The sequence below is a fragment of the Baudoinia panamericana genome (assembly GCF_000338955.1).
Source record: "Baudoinia panamericana UAMH 10762 unplaced genomic scaffold BAUCOscaffold_11, whole genome shotgun sequence".
Classification (NCBI taxonomy): domain Eukaryota; kingdom Fungi; phylum Ascomycota; class Dothideomycetes; order Mycosphaerellales; family Teratosphaeriaceae; genus Baudoinia; species Baudoinia panamericana.
Genome location: NW_006911267.1, coordinates 833,025 through 847,289, shown reverse-complemented (window position 1 = coordinate 847,289; position 14,265 = coordinate 833,025). Strand labels below are relative to the sequence as shown.

At 54.2% G+C, this 14,265-nt stretch overlaps 6 protein-coding genes across 6 annotated transcripts; 1 reads left to right on the top strand and 5 right to left on the bottom strand.

The window, feature by feature from the left end:
• The first annotated feature begins 196 nt into the window (after positions 1-196).
• Positions 197-2,370, top strand: BAUCODRAFT_37220 (uncharacterized protein). Its single transcript, XM_007681079.1, has one exon. The coding sequence runs from the start codon at positions 446-448 to the stop codon at positions 2,315-2,317; it is 1,872 nt and encodes a 623-aa protein (XP_007679269.1). The 5' UTR covers positions 197-445; the 3' UTR covers positions 2,318-2,370.
• A 31-nt stretch (positions 2,371-2,401) lies between these two features.
• Positions 2,402-5,734, bottom strand: BAUCODRAFT_75792 (glycosyltransferase family 2 protein; the record flags this gene model as incomplete). Its single annotated transcript, XM_007681175.1, has 2 exons — positions 2,402-5,346; positions 5,593-5,734. The coding sequence occupies 2 exons, from the start codon at positions 5,732-5,734 to the stop codon at positions 2,402-2,404; spliced, it is 3,087 nt and encodes a 1,028-aa protein (XP_007679365.1).
• A 363-nt stretch (positions 5,735-6,097) lies between these two features.
• BAUCODRAFT_26798 (uncharacterized protein) lies at positions 6,098-6,939 on the bottom strand (the record flags this gene model as incomplete). Its single annotated transcript, XM_007680965.1, has 2 exons — positions 6,098-6,421; positions 6,472-6,939. 2 exons carry the CDS (start codon positions 6,937-6,939, stop codon positions 6,098-6,100), a joined length of 792 nt encoding a protein of 263 aa, XP_007679155.1.
• A 346-nt stretch (positions 6,940-7,285) lies between these two features.
• On the bottom strand, positions 7,286-10,287 carry BAUCODRAFT_37217 (uncharacterized protein). The gene is made up of 3 exons (XM_007681078.1): positions 10,111-10,287; positions 8,284-10,060; positions 7,286-8,228 (listed from the first exon to the last, which is right to left on the bottom strand). Exons 1-3 carry the CDS (start codon positions 10,267-10,269, stop codon positions 7,435-7,437), a joined length of 2,730 nt encoding a protein of 909 aa, XP_007679268.1. The 5' UTR covers positions 10,270-10,287; the 3' UTR covers positions 7,286-7,434.
• Positions 10,288-10,515: 228 nt separating this feature from the next.
• On the bottom strand, positions 10,516-12,552 carry BAUCODRAFT_244679 (uncharacterized protein). The gene is made up of 3 exons (XM_007681446.1): positions 12,182-12,552; positions 11,788-12,126; positions 10,516-11,727 (listed from the first exon to the last, which is right to left on the bottom strand). Exons 2-3 carry the CDS (start codon positions 12,094-12,096, stop codon positions 10,762-10,764), a joined length of 1,275 nt encoding a protein of 424 aa, XP_007679636.1. The 5' UTR covers positions 12,097-12,126; positions 12,182-12,552; the 3' UTR covers positions 10,516-10,761.
• A 266-nt stretch (positions 12,553-12,818) lies between these two features.
• On the bottom strand, positions 12,819-14,044 carry BAUCODRAFT_75553 (uncharacterized protein; the record flags this gene model as incomplete). The annotated part of the gene is made up of 4 exons (XM_007681159.1): positions 12,819-12,943; positions 13,008-13,123; positions 13,183-13,718; positions 13,889-14,044. 4 exons carry the CDS (start codon positions 14,042-14,044, stop codon positions 12,819-12,821), a joined length of 933 nt encoding a protein of 310 aa, XP_007679349.1.
• Between the last annotated feature and the right edge of the window lie 221 nt (positions 14,045-14,265).

Below are 14,265 nucleotides of genomic sequence, written 5' to 3'. Positions count from 1 at the left end.
CTACAGGCACGTTGATGGAAGTACGACACTGGAGACCGAGGTGCGGTTCGTCAGTTCGCTTGCCGCTGCGAAGAAAGTGACGGATGTGAAAAGAGGGAGAAAGCGGAAAGTAGGTGCGGTGACTTCGGCAGGTTATTGGCTTTCGTGCACGCGCACTGACCTTCGTGGCACAGTCACGTGTCTAGGGGCGACATAAGGAGATATACGAGTGCTCAGCATTCGGTGCCAATTCAGCCATGGGCGATGTTCGATGAGCTAGCCAGTCGCGGATGCTCAGTTTCTTCGGTCAATTCAACCGTGTAATTGCAGGTACGCTCAGTCAACGGAAGACTGCAGATCGGTCTGCATGATGCCCCACTGGAGCCCAAGAAAGCGAACCATTTCCGGAAGATTGCAGGCAGCTCCCAGACAATCAACAATCACGCAGTGAGCTCGATGTCTGCGAATGTTCCTTCGCCACCTCGACTTGACTACCGCGCTTCGGCCGTCGCTTTATAACGATGAGACACTACTCTTCGTGCAGAATAGTGTGGGCCTGTACGAAGGGAAGTACAAGATCCCGAACTACCAGAATGGTTACGCCTATCTGACGTCGCACCGAGTGTGCTACGTTGACAATGCTGAGCCAAGGAAGTATTCTGTCGCTGTAGACCTCAAGGAAATCGAACGAACCGAGTTTTACGCGGGCTTCCTGAAGTCTTCGCCCAAGATCACTCTCTTCCCTAAGCCTGTCAAGCGAGGTATTCAAAGCATACGGAGTCCTATCCCCAAATATGCTTCACCAAGCGATGCACTGTTACGGCCAGCTGCCTCTCCGCCGCGTTCCATCCCGCAGTCCCCGGCGCCAGCCAGAGACATCCACGCCACATGGATCTGTCCAATTTGCGGCTTGTCAAACACGGTTCCCTCGAACTTTGACCCAGCGACGGCGAACCAGTACACGCCTCTCCCGCCATGTCAAGCATGTGGCATCAAGCCGCCGTTGGCGCTCATGATCAAGGCCTCGATCTCTGCCATGTCAAATCGACCTTCTGGACCCGCTTCAATTGTACCACAGCCTCTACGGCAGACCAGCGGACTAGACCACCTACAGGACGTCGCTCAACAAAGGTCAAATTTGCCTGACAATGTTTGTCCTAGGTGCACATTCCACAACCATCCATCGCTTACGATATGTGAGATATGTGGCGCATCATTGTCAACAATAGCAAGTGCTGCATTGCCTGTTGCAGACAGTCCTGAACGGCCAGAGTCTCCCGGACCAAGTCTTGGCAGTACGATCGTGGGTGACGAGAGCATCGAAACCATCAAGTTCTCCTTCAGGGCTGGCGGTGAAAAGGTGTTCCTCGAAAGACTCAAAGGCGCGATGGTGCAGCGGAAATGGCTACTGCAAAGTGCACCGCCCGTGCCAAGATCCCCAATGACACCAACGCGAGACTCGTACGGCCTTCTGAATCCGCCAGATAGTCCGGCGCGATCAGGAACACCACAGCAGAGAGTTATCGGTATTGCCGGACTCGAGCGCAGAGGCGCCGAACTGAGACAGAACAATCAAACAGTCATCGGTACGGCGTTCGAGGACCTTGAAGCACTGATGACATCTGCCAAAGAGGTTATTGCCATGGCTGAGCAGTTTGCCAAGCAGAACGGCAACGATGACTCCGCAGAGACAAGAAACATACTCGCAGATTCTGCCTCCGCCCTCGGTCTAGTCACCACGAGAGATATGCTTGGTGGCGGCTCATCTTCCGAGACATTGTACATCAATGAGCTGTCACGTAACCTCGCCGAGTACCTGACTGACGACAGAAGAGGCGTGCTTCGGAAAGAAGGCGGCATTATCTCTCTTGTTGACTTGTGGGCTGTATTCAACCGGACACGCAACGGAATTGAGCTGATATCTCCTTTGGACTTCGAAAGGGCAGCACTGCTATGGGACGACTTACGACTCCCGATCCGCCTACGCCGCTTCAAGAGTGGTCTGCTCGTAGTACAAGAGCGAAGCCGGACCGATGAAAAGACCATCGCCGCACTGCTAGCATGGCTGCGAGAGCCACAGTATGCCTTTCCACCGGATCATGACGATCGCTTGTGTCAGAGCTTCGGGCGAGGCGTGACCGCACTGCAGACCGCCGAACGCTTTGGTTGGAGCGTAGGGGTAGCGACCGAAGAGCTTGAGATGGCGGAGGAGACTGGCTCTCTTTGCCGAGACCAATCGATCGACGGCATCAGATTCTGGGAGAACCACTTCACCCATGCATCGAGCGGTGTCAAGCAAACGAACGCAATGGGGATGCTTAACGACTTGCATATCTAGTCCTATAATACATCGATCATGATGAAGCGTCTGTTTCCGCTTACACTTCGTGTACTGTGTCCGATGCCAAACAGTACGCCAATATCATCGTCCGAGGGTGCTTCCAATGCTGCTGACTTTGCTGCTGACCCAGCTACTACTACCGCTGACCCAGCTCGGTACGCTCATCTTACTACCCCAGCTTCTGCTGCTCCTGCCGCTCACGGAATTTGCCTGGTTGTTGCGCTTCGTCTCCATCTTCAGCTTCCCTTCCGCAATAGAGTGTATGATATTGATGATGCCAAAAGCGCTGGATCCAATAGCGCGGAAGAGCGCAACGCCAGCCACTGACCAGAGAATGAACTTCAGGTAGAAGTTATCCGAGATATGGATGTCGCTGTAGATCTCCGTGACCGCCATTGCCAGGATCGCGTTGCAGGTCAGCCACACCATGACGACGTACGTGCGTACGGCACGGTAGTAATCCTCCTGCTGCTGCGACTCGGAAACGCCTGGCTTTGGTACCTCAACACGGTCACGCAGATTGCGCAGCGCTTCGTCATAGCCGGAGTCGATGTCGAGTTGCTCTGACGGCATCTCTAGCTCCACGGTTCCGTTCTTCGAGGCCTTTGCAACGCCCAGGTCCCGCTTCATCACATTGTCGCCCTTTGTGCCCCAAGTCACGTCGTGCGCGTTGCAGAACGCGTAGACTTGCAAGGTGCAAATGTAGCTTGGCAGTAGGGCGAAGTACTGCGCCGAGCTGGTGAACATATGCCAAGGGTCCAGGTACAGGAAAGACATTACAAAGTAAAGCCCGACCGTTGACAGGCAGCTGACAATCATGTTGGTGAACAGATTGTTGCCCAACTGCAGGTCGTCCTTGTTGGTCAACTGTTTGACCACGATGTAGATCGATGCGAATGTCGTGTATGCCATGATGACGGCGAAGGTTATCATGGACGCCAGGAACATCTTCTTCGCGCCCTGGGGTCGGTTACCCATAGATAGCACGAACTGCATCATGATGAGGAGCACACAGATATACCGCATTAGCACGAAGACATACTCCCCGATGTGGTGGCCGAAAGGATCGGTTTTCGGATCGCTGAGCGAGCCAGCCACGAAGTAGAAGGTCAGGTAGAAGTTGCCGAGCGAGAAGAAGGTGAACAGCAGCGAGATGAACTGGTATATGAACTCGATGTGCAGCAGGATTTTGCGGCCAATCGTGTGGTCGGTGTACCAGATTTGCTTGAAGTGGAGCAGTGAGTAGACGGCGGCGAAGAAGGCACCGTTCAGCCATCTCCGGCGCTGAGAGATAAACTCTGGGACCGCATCGGGAACGTCGGTCTCGCCAGTGGCGCTCTTGACGTACTTCAGCACCCATCTCTCGTTACGTTTGGCGACCAGCTCCCAGCACAAGATCCGGTCTTCGGCTAGGTACATGTTCGCCGTGAACACGTCAGCATCCTGGCCATGGAGAAGTTCGCCTTTGAAATACTGGCTCAGGGGTCCGTGTCCGGTCTCATCGTTTTGCAGTGCATGGTATCGGTAGGCACTTAGCGCTCCGGGTAATACAGTGATGTACCCGAAGACGGACTCTAGCGGCTTGTCCAGGATATTCGACATCTTGTATTCGAAGTTCTGCGAGGCGACGAGAGGGTTCAGCAGCTGTAGCCAGGCCTTGCCCTTGGCCGCTCTGATTTCACCAGCTGCTCCGGCGACGGTCGAGTCTCGGTCAAAGGCCTTCCACAAGTGGTACAGCGAGTCGTCCCCGGGCTTGGTGCCTACGTCCAGCAGGATGCAGATGTTCGGGTTGAGCGCGCGGCCAAAAGCGTTGAAGAACCATCGATGGCTGTTCAGCTTCTTCTGATTCTTCTCCTTGAGACAGAAGATCATCTGGCACGGGACGATACCTTTCTCGGCGCCTTTGAACTTCAAGTCCGCATCCAGTGATACCTGCGTGGTGTATTCGTACACATGCGCAGTCACCTCTCGCTGGTTCACCATGTTCTTCGCGATCCCGGCCTGATAACAGCCCATTGCTGCTAGTGCGTCAAGCGTCCTGGGATGTACCTTCGCACGACCGTCCGACATGACGCAGACCACTATCTTCTGCCAGCCATCCTTTCCCCAGGTTCGAGACTTGGCTCGGCTGCAGAAGTGTGAGATGTTACGCATGACGCCGTGCATCGTCCGCGTGAAGTCGATCTCGTTCTCGTTATACATCGTGATGCAGATGAACAGTTCGGTCTCTCTACTAGTGAAACCAACATTCTGCCTCAATTTGTACCCTCGATCAACGAAGTCGTCTGGATCACAGGTTACGGCCGTGTAGCGCATGTGCGTGAACTCGACATCGTCTCTCCTCGGCAAGAACGAGTACAAGATCGTGGGTATCTTGCACTCAAGGATAAGCTCGCCGTTGATCAGGCGCACCTCCTTCTTGGCCATCTGTTGCTCTCGCGCGCCCCTTCGCTCTTGCTTGCCTGTCGGAGCCGGGCCGTACAACCCCTCCGCTTTCTCATCGTACAGCTCATCGTCGAACGTGGACTCTGAAACAAAGCTGTCGTGCGGTCTGAGCTCAGGCCGTTGCGGTCCATCGTCCTCGGTCTGTCCGCTCGCTGGGCCGAAAACGTCGTCACCTTCTTCGCTGATCTCAACGCTTGTCACCTCCGAGCCGTCCTTTGGGATCTCAAATGACGGAGGACGTCCACCGGCGAACAGAGGCTGGGGAGGTAATGGTCGCTTGGGTGAGCCATATTGCGACGCCGGAGTTCCTGGTCGTGGCTGTCCGTTGATGTCTGCGGGCTCATACGGGACGTTTGAAGCTGGCGGTCGTGCATAGTCCGTAGACATCCGCAGTGGTGACAAAGGCCTTGTTGGTGATTGGGAAGACCTGGATGCCGGCCTAAACGGCATATATGGTGGTACCTCTGCAATAGGTGGCGGCATTTGAGGGGCATTGTCAAGCACCGATGGCGGTCTTGAGGGCGGACGCACTGCCTCGGATGGATGGTATGTACGCTCAAGATGGCTAGGTATCCGTTCGGCTGTGGCGGTTGAGATAATGCTGTCCTTCTCCTTCGCCTTGAACCGCACCTTCGCAGTCTTAGTTCTCGGCGCCGGGGGTCTGCTGTTTCGTGAGATGTCGCTCTCTACCTCGCGAAGTAAGCTGCTTAAATCACTGTCATTGATGGAAGGTGCTGCTGGCTCTGTTCGGTCGCGCTCTCCGGAAAGCCTTGTTCTTGCTCCGTAGAAAAGGTTGTAGGGTGACCGATCAGTCGGAGACTGTTGACTTGTTTGATGGCTCCCCTCTGCGTCCGTCAGGAGACGCAGGGTTGAACCGTTGTGTACTTGACTAGCGACAGGCGTGTCGTCGTTGTCGGCTGGATAATCTGGAGGTGGGCCGTAGCCATGTGGTGTCGGCGGCGCCGCCATGGCAGCGAGTGGAATGCGGCAATCAAGAACGAATTGCGTAGATGTGCTCAAGCGCGCATGCTGTCAATATATGTGCTGAACGTACAAGCGTTGGCTTTAGGATAGCGATGAAAGGACAAAGCCTACTTGTGTTGTTGTGGTCGCAGCGTGGCCGTTATATGATGTCGCAAGCTGAACACAGCTTGCCATATTGATCGAAGTGATCGCCGCACTAGCGCTGAAGCCAAACATAGAAACACGCGATTGTCTCCTATGACAACCGGCATTCCCCGCAGCACATGCCGACTTAGACTCAGTCATGTTTCATCTGAAATGTACAAAGACGGCTATGCCGGCACAGCCTTCCGCGATGTATAGAGGTTCTCACTTGTGGCCAGTAGCTTTCTGATAGTCCGGCCCGAACTCGCCATACCAGCGTTCGAGCACCTTCCGGCTCGGACCCGCGCCGATGTGGTCTTCGTTGGCTTCGAATTGAGCAATCACATCCTCCATGAACTCCTCGACGGACAGCGCGGCTGGATTCTTGTCCTTCTTGTTGTCATTCGGATCTTTGCGCTCGCGGTGTAGATCTGTACCGACGCTTGGAGGAGCAATTTCAATAACACGAATATTGGCACCTGCCTGCTCGAGCTGTGTCCGGAGGTTCATTGACCAGAAGTGAACCCACGCCTTGGTGCCGTTGTATACCTTTAGACGTCAGCCAACTGAACAGCGAGCACGGGCTTACGGACTCTTACTGGGTTGATAACAGACGTGGGAATGTAGCCGAGCACAGACGAAACGTTCATGATAACCGCGCCGGACTTCTGCTTGAAGTGAGGTAGGAGGTGGATGATCAGGTGCAGTGGTCCTTGGATGTTGATGGCGACCTCGTTGTCAGCCTTCTGAGTGAATTCCTCGGCGCTCATTTCGTTCACGTCCAGTGGCCTCTGCACACCCGCGTTGTTCACCAGGCAGTCAAGGTCCGGATGCTCCTTGGTGATTTTCGTGACAAAGTCCGCTATGCCAGCGATGTTGCCAGTGTCCAACACATAGTACGGGCAGTCCTTCATCTGCTTGGAGGCTTCCTGCAGCTTCGATTCGGTACGGCCACAGATGATGACTTTCTTACCTATGGAAAGGAAGTACTCGGAGATGGCTCGTCCGATGCCACCGCCACCGCCAGTCACCAAGGCACAGTTGAAGTCGAGGGTCTTGAAAGTCATCTTGTTGCAGCTGGCTGGAGCCCCCAATTGCTTAGATCCGTTGTACGATAGTCGTTGTGAATGTTCTAACCTTCGGCAGCTCTCTGAGAAGCTATAACCGGCACACGTTCATGTATGATCCTACAACCTGTCTCGATCTCATCACGAAAAATTGTGGTGGCGAATCTGTGCATGTTGTGTGCAAGGTCCACATATTACTCTTTGAGCGGCTTGCCGCACTATGCCGTGGTAATGCGTCATCGGCCGTAATGCCATCAATGGCAAATACTGTTTGCACCTACGCGGAGCGAGCAGCCTGTCCAGTGGGAAGGGTTGATCCCAAACGGTGACGATTTGGCAGTTAGATGGTCGCATTGCGTGTGCTCTCAGCCGCGCTGTCGGCACGTATGACCGAGGTAACTGCTTTCCACGATTATCTTTGGGTGACCATTCAGAAACAACATACTACGCCAATTATGCCTATACACAAGCCATCAAACAGTCACTGCCCAACCCTCAAAGCTTCGGCTTCGCTGCACCATTCATGAGTTCTGCCCCAGCACCAGCGATGCACAGCTTGCCCGTCTCCTTGACCTTTGTTTGGAAAATAACCACATTGCCCTCCTTCCACATCTCCGTCACAAGCGTCTGCCCCGGCAAGACAACGCCCGCAAACCGAACCTTGATGTTCTTGAACATGCCGAAACTCCGTAGCACCGCCTTACCAGCGATGCCGAAGAAGCAGAGTCCGTGCAGAATGGGCGTCTTGAAGCCGCCGACCTTGCTGAACTCTGGGTCAATGTGCAGTGGATTCCGGTCGCCGGAGAGACGATAGATGGCTGCTTGCTCTTCGGTCGTCTTCTCCTCAACCACGGCATCTGGGGCGCGAGAAGGAGTCTTGTAGACGCGTGTCGCTGCGCCGCGGTCTGAGCCCTTGGGTGCACCACCGAAGCCGCCAGAGCCACGGATAAAGACGGTAGATTCGTTGTAGAAGAGCTCGCGACCGCTCTTCTTGTCGATGGTAGTGCTGCCCGTAACCACAATGCCCGCATTGCCCTTGTCCACCACTTCGACAAGTTTCGGGTATGAAGTCGTCGTGGCTTCGGTTGGGATAGGGAACGTTCGGATCTCGAGGTACTGCTCGCCGTGCAGAAGCATCATAGGCGAGAAGTTTGGCACGACTTCACCCATGCTAAAAGGCGCCACAGCGTTGAATGTTGGGACCACACCAAAGGTAGGGAGCACCATGAAGTTCTCGTCATTCTCGAACACGAGCGGAAGGTCAGTACGCTTCGCTCCAACGCCGAGATCTGCCGAATGGGTCAGCCTTGGTCATTTAAGGGACGTTGGAAGGATAAAGCTTACTGTAAAGAATCACATCCCTCTCATCGTAGATGAAGTCAGTACCTTGCGCCTTCGCACTCTTCGCCTTCTCAATGGCTGCAAGTACACCCTCATCAACCTTGCCATAGGCACCTTGAGACTTCTTCGCGGGCTTTTGGCTGAGATTCTCGATGTTTGCCATGATCTTCTCCGTACCCGCAGACGGATCCTCAGGATGGTCGGCCCGGCCATCCTCAAAGTTCAACAGCTGTTGCAACTTAGACTTAACGGCTTCGGGAGTAAGCGTAACATCGACGGGGAACTGTGCTCCACCACTGCGTTGCCAGCGGGTTTCAGCGACCCAGCCAGAGCCAACTTCGAACAGACGGCCAGTTGGGGGAGCAGGAACCTTATCAGAGCAGAGAAGGAGTACCGCGGGAGCGACATAGTCCGGCTTGAAAGCTTGGACCAATTCTTCCGGCATGATCGTAGCGGTCATGGCAGTTCCAGCATTGGGCGCAATCGTGTTGACGTAGATATTGTACTTCGCACCTTCTCTGGCGAGAGCGCGGGAGAAGCCGAGAATACCGGACTTTGCTGCAGCGTAGTTCGCTTGGCCGAAGTTACCGTAGATGCCGGAGGTGGAGGTGGTGTTGACGATGCGGCCGTACTTCTGCTTCAGCATATATGGCCAAGCAGCCTTGCTGACCTTGTACGTACCCCGCAAATGCACGTCGAGGACTTGGTGGAACAGCTTGTCGTCCATGTTTGTGAACGCCTTGTCTCGCAGAATGCCAGCATTGTTGACAATAATGTCGATACGTCCGAACGCGTCGATAGCGCCCTTGACAACAGTTTCACCATCCTCAGCGCTGGCCTTGACACCAACAGCCTCGCCACCCATCTTCTTGATCTCAGCCACAACGTTGTCCGGGTTGACCAAGTCGTTGACAACCACTTTGGCACCGTACTTCGCGAAGGCTAAACAATAGATGCGCCCCAATCCGGCGCCGCCACCCGTCACAAGCGCAACCTTGCCGTTGAACGAGATCTGCTCCGCAGGCGGGTTTGCAGGTAGCTTTTGTGCATCCTCAAGTAGCTCCAAGAAGTTCGCGGGGCCAGTAGGATAGCTAGGCTCCGAGAAGTTGCTCACACCGTCCCACTTCTTCAAGAGCGCCGCGGGCGTGAAGGTGTCGTCTGCCCTGAGTATCGTACCCTTTGCGCGCTCCCATCTCAGCTTTGCCATGTGCCCTCCGCCAGCTTCGAAGATCGAGCCAGTCTCAGTCTCGTTCGAGGAGTGAGTAAGCACGGCGACAAGAGGTACGACCCACTCGGGCTTGAGCTTGTCCAATACCTCTGGTGGCATGACAGTAGCGGTCATTCGGCTCGCCGCGATTGGCGCAATGACGTTGCAGAGAATGTTGTACTTCAAACCTTCTTTCGCCAGTGTCTCTGTGAAACCAACTTGACTGAGCTTCGCTGCGGAATAGTTGCACTGTCCGAAGGAGCCAAAGAGGCCTGCCGCACTCGACGTGTTAATGACACGACCGTACTTCTGCTTCCGAAAGTAGGGCCATGCCGCGCGTGCACACTTGTATGCGCCAATGACGTGAACTTTCATGATCAAATCCCAGTCTTGGTCCTTCATGTTCTTGAAGCTGATATCACGCAAGATTCCGGCATTGTTGATCAGCACATCGATCCGGCCGTAGTTCTGGATGGCGGTCTGTATGATCGCCTCGCCATTCTCAACACTGTCGTAGTTGGCTACGGCCTTGCCTCCAGCGGCACGGATCTCATCGACGACCTTGTCGGCGGCCTGCCATGCGATCAGCTTCGGTTGGATGGAATTCGGCTGTGTAGACATACTGCGCTTCCGCCACCCTCGCCCTTGAAGCTTCCGCCAAGGTCGTTGACAACGACGTTGGCTCCTCTCGATGCGAAGAACGTAGCGTAAGCCTTTCCAAGTCCTCCGCCAGCTCCTGTGACCACCACAACCTGATTGTCCCACCGAAGTTCGCCGGCCATCTTCGCTTGTTGTCTCAGAGTAGATCGACGGTATGAGTCTGGATCGATCCGGTGAGGAGGATGAAAGGAGGAAGAGAGGGTCGATTGCTGGTCAGCGTCCAAAGCTAAGCGTCAACGCTGCACCTCATGTGAGCTCCGAATGTGCCGAGGTATCGACCTTGCCGGCAGCGGCTTTCAGCGTCGGCTTCACCTCAGCGGGCAATGGACGAATCTGCCGGTCACACCTTTCGACCAGAGCAATACAGTTTCCTCGGGCTGACCAAATAACATCTAACAAGGTCTAACATCGGTATTTGCACATCCGATGGTGAGGTGTAAGATCGTTTCACCAAGGAATGGTGCGCCGAATGTGCTTCCGCTTTTCACATGCTTCACTCCAGGGCCGCCTTCACATGCGCTTTTTGCAGAGGCTACTGCTCTGGAACTCTGGACCGATTGACTCTGAATACCAGTCGTCGCTTTTATGGAGGTTGTATAGTACATCAAGCCTTGCTATGGCTCGTCAACAACTTGCCTTGTCCTCCCACTCTCACCAGCCGTTTCTTCAGCGCTCAAGGCTTGGAAGCCGTTGCTCGTCAATCGTACCGCGCCAGCCCTCACAAGCGCCTGGCTAAGGTCATCAACCAGGTCACCCAAATCCTCGATCCCAACACAGAGACGTATAATGTCTTCAGGCAGTGCCCGCTCCTTCCGCGTCGCTGGGTCAATCGAGGCGTGACTCATGCGACATGGCATGCTGATCAAGCTATTAACGCAGCCGAAGGAAACAGAGATACCGAATAGCTTCGTGCACTCCACGATACGCTCTGACAGCGGGATGCTACCCGTCTCAAAGCTTAGCACGGCGCCTGCGCCACGGGCTTGAGACTGATGCAGAGCGTACTGCGAGTGCGACTTGAGGCCAGGATATCGCACCTTAAAACCATGGCCCTCTAGAAATTGCGCGATGGCCATCGCATTCGCTTGTTGCTTTTCCATGCGCACGGCAAGTGTCTTAACACCTCGTAAAAGTAGCCAGGAATCGAATGGGGCAAGCCCACAGCCGGTGGAGTTGATCATGAAGTAGAACTTGTCGCCAAGAGCAACGCTGTTGATGCCAATGACTCCAGCCATAACATCGTGATGACCCGAGAGGTACTTCGTGCCCGACTCGTAGGTAACATCTGCGCCAAGATCAAGCGGATTTTGTAGGTAAGGGCTCATCATGGTGTTGTCCACGGCCACAACGCACTCCGGATTCGCCTCGTGCGCGGCCGTACTGATGCCCGCAATATCCACGATTTTGATCAAAGGGTTCGTCGGCGTCTCGAGCAAAACCATGGTAGTCTTTTCGCTCAGGGTCGCCTTCACATTCTCAAGCCTCGTAGTATCCACATGCTTGACAATGATTCCACCATTCTCCCTCAAATACGTCAACAATCGGTTCGTTCCGCCGTAAAGATCATCCCCTGTGACAACCTCGTCGCCTGGCTTCAGTATTCGTGTGATGACATCACAAGCACCCATACCCGAACTGACCACCAGCGCGCGGTTGGCGTTCATAATCTTCGCCATATGCCGCTCCAGATGTGTGCGAGTAGGATTGCCACTCCGAGTGTAGTCATACTCCTGCCCTGGCCCGCCTTTGAAGGTCGCAGATTGGTAGATCGGGACACTACTCGCGTTATATTGGTCGCTGCCTTCCGTATAGACTAGCTCCGTGGCAAGAGCATATTTGCGCCCGTTGCTGGGACTGGAGGGTGCGGGCGACGGCGGGAGATCGTGATAATCCAGGTCGAGGTGTCTTATGGCCTTGCCAATACCACTTGGGGCGTTCGGTGTTGACATCCTAGTAGGAGGTAGTTTTTTAGACAGGGCCTGTGGTACGTTAGTTTGCGTGTTTTGCAGTTAGGTGTCAGGCCGGAGAACGTACTAGAGACCTGTAAGGGTGATTGTTAGCTGAGGAATATGGTCGGCGACAGCACTTTGGTCGTCTTCCGGTATGAAGATGGTAATGAGGGTGAATGCCGTCGCTTCGATTCAAGACTTCCCGCAGAACGCTGTGAACGACGTAGGGCTGGTCGGCAGTCGAGAAGCGATCTCGGGGACGAAGGTTTAAGCGAAGTCTTGCCTAAAGCGCACCGACTCGATCATCTCTGCTTCGCAAATTGATTGAATCTTTTTCCTCTACTCCGCTTAACGCATGCCTATCTGGTCACCAATGCTCATACGGAGCTTTGGATTGTTGGCATGATTAGCTTGCGTCAATAGACGACGAGACACAGATGACTGGCTCGAGTGGCTTTCTACGCTGAATAGATTGAATATGAAGGTCATCTACTGTATAATGGTCGCCTTGCTCCGCGATTGGTCGGTTGTGTTCCGCCAGAAGAGATATGCTGAACTGAACTGGTGGAGCAAGTACGAAAGGGTACTAGAAAGTACCGACAAGCATGCCTACTCAACACCGGTAAACTCTTCCTCCTTTCCCTAGCGTCACGAAGCCTTCGGACCGCCAATGACGGTGTAGCAACAGCCACGGAACCTGAGCATCAAAGGTTCCGGTCTCTCTACAACACTTGTACGTGCTTAACTCGTCTGTCCTTGCCCACAACGAGTCGCAGCTGCTTGCCCTTCTCGTGCCCAAAGATGCCGCGACGCAGTACCTCCGTATACAGCTCGTACGCGGGATAGTCTGGTAAGCAATTAGCTTCGATCAAAGCACTTGGAACACCGCGGGGGTGAGATTGAAGGCTTACAGCCGTTGACAAAGCTCAGAACTTGATCGTCTGTCATACCCGTGCCTTTCGCCGCTCTCAAGGCTGCCTCTTGCTGCAAACGCCAATCATACACATACTGTGTATCCTCCGCGTCTCTGTGGGGTCTGTCAGCACCGTAACTTCGCTGGACCGGCATGCGCGCGACATCACTGACATTTGAATGAAGGCACCGAAACGGTCCGTCAATGCATCATAAGCCCTTAGCTTGGCGTTCACGAAAAGCACATGTTCCAATTTGAGCTTCCCGAGTTGGCCATTGTACGCATCCGCCTTGCGTTCGTACTCTGCCTTCGCCGTTTGCCACTTCCTTCTGACCTCGTCATCGTTCAAATGACGGAAGCCAACGCACCAACCTTCGAATATAACAACTTCAACCGGCCGTTGACCTTCTGTGTTGACTGTGTCCCATTCAGACTCGGGCCTCCTGTCTCCAGCACCGGAGAAAGCAGACTTGTCGTAGCTTGGGATCTTAATGTTAGTCTGCCGAGATGCCAGAGCGTCGAACAGCTGCACGCCAAGCTTAATGTCATGTGTTGATGGCTGTCCCCGATGCTGGACCAGAGGGTTATTCGGATGAGAGTGGGCTAAGTTTTCCTGGTCTTCGTGTGGTAGGTATAAGTCATCTATTGAGAGAACTACGGTGGGAAGATTGTGCGGTGGTGATGAAAGAGTCTTGCTGAGCGTCGTGACCTACCTCAACGCCTCAGCTTGGACATGGTCATAGATACAGGAACCCTCTGGCAACGCATAAGTCTGGTATGAACAGCGCCGCCCTTTTCCAGAGCTGGTGGATCAGTGAAGTCGGCGGGTCTGGCTTGCAAGTTTGAGACGATATGGGACTAGAGCATAGCCGTACCTACCAGTGTCGTTTTCCCGGCACCCTGCACACCGTTCAAGCCTACGAAAAAGGGCGGAGGTTTCTCGCCTTTGTTGGCATGGTGACGTTGGTGTTGCTTGATACGGTCGATAATAAACGGGATGCAGTGCTCAGACTTATCATCAACGATCACTGGCATGTTATATAACTGTGGTAAATTTACTTGGTGAGGTTGTTGGGTATGAAGAAAAGGAAGCGTGTCTGTATGTAACGAGTTGGAGCCATAGCTAGTGACCGAGGTCGGGGTGATTCAGCGATAGTCAGTGCCTTTCCAGGTTCGTTCATTTGTCCCCTCCGCTAGTTCGCCGTGCGTGGTTCATAAGGCTCTTCAATAGGTAGCGAACAAGTAGTGAGATATGG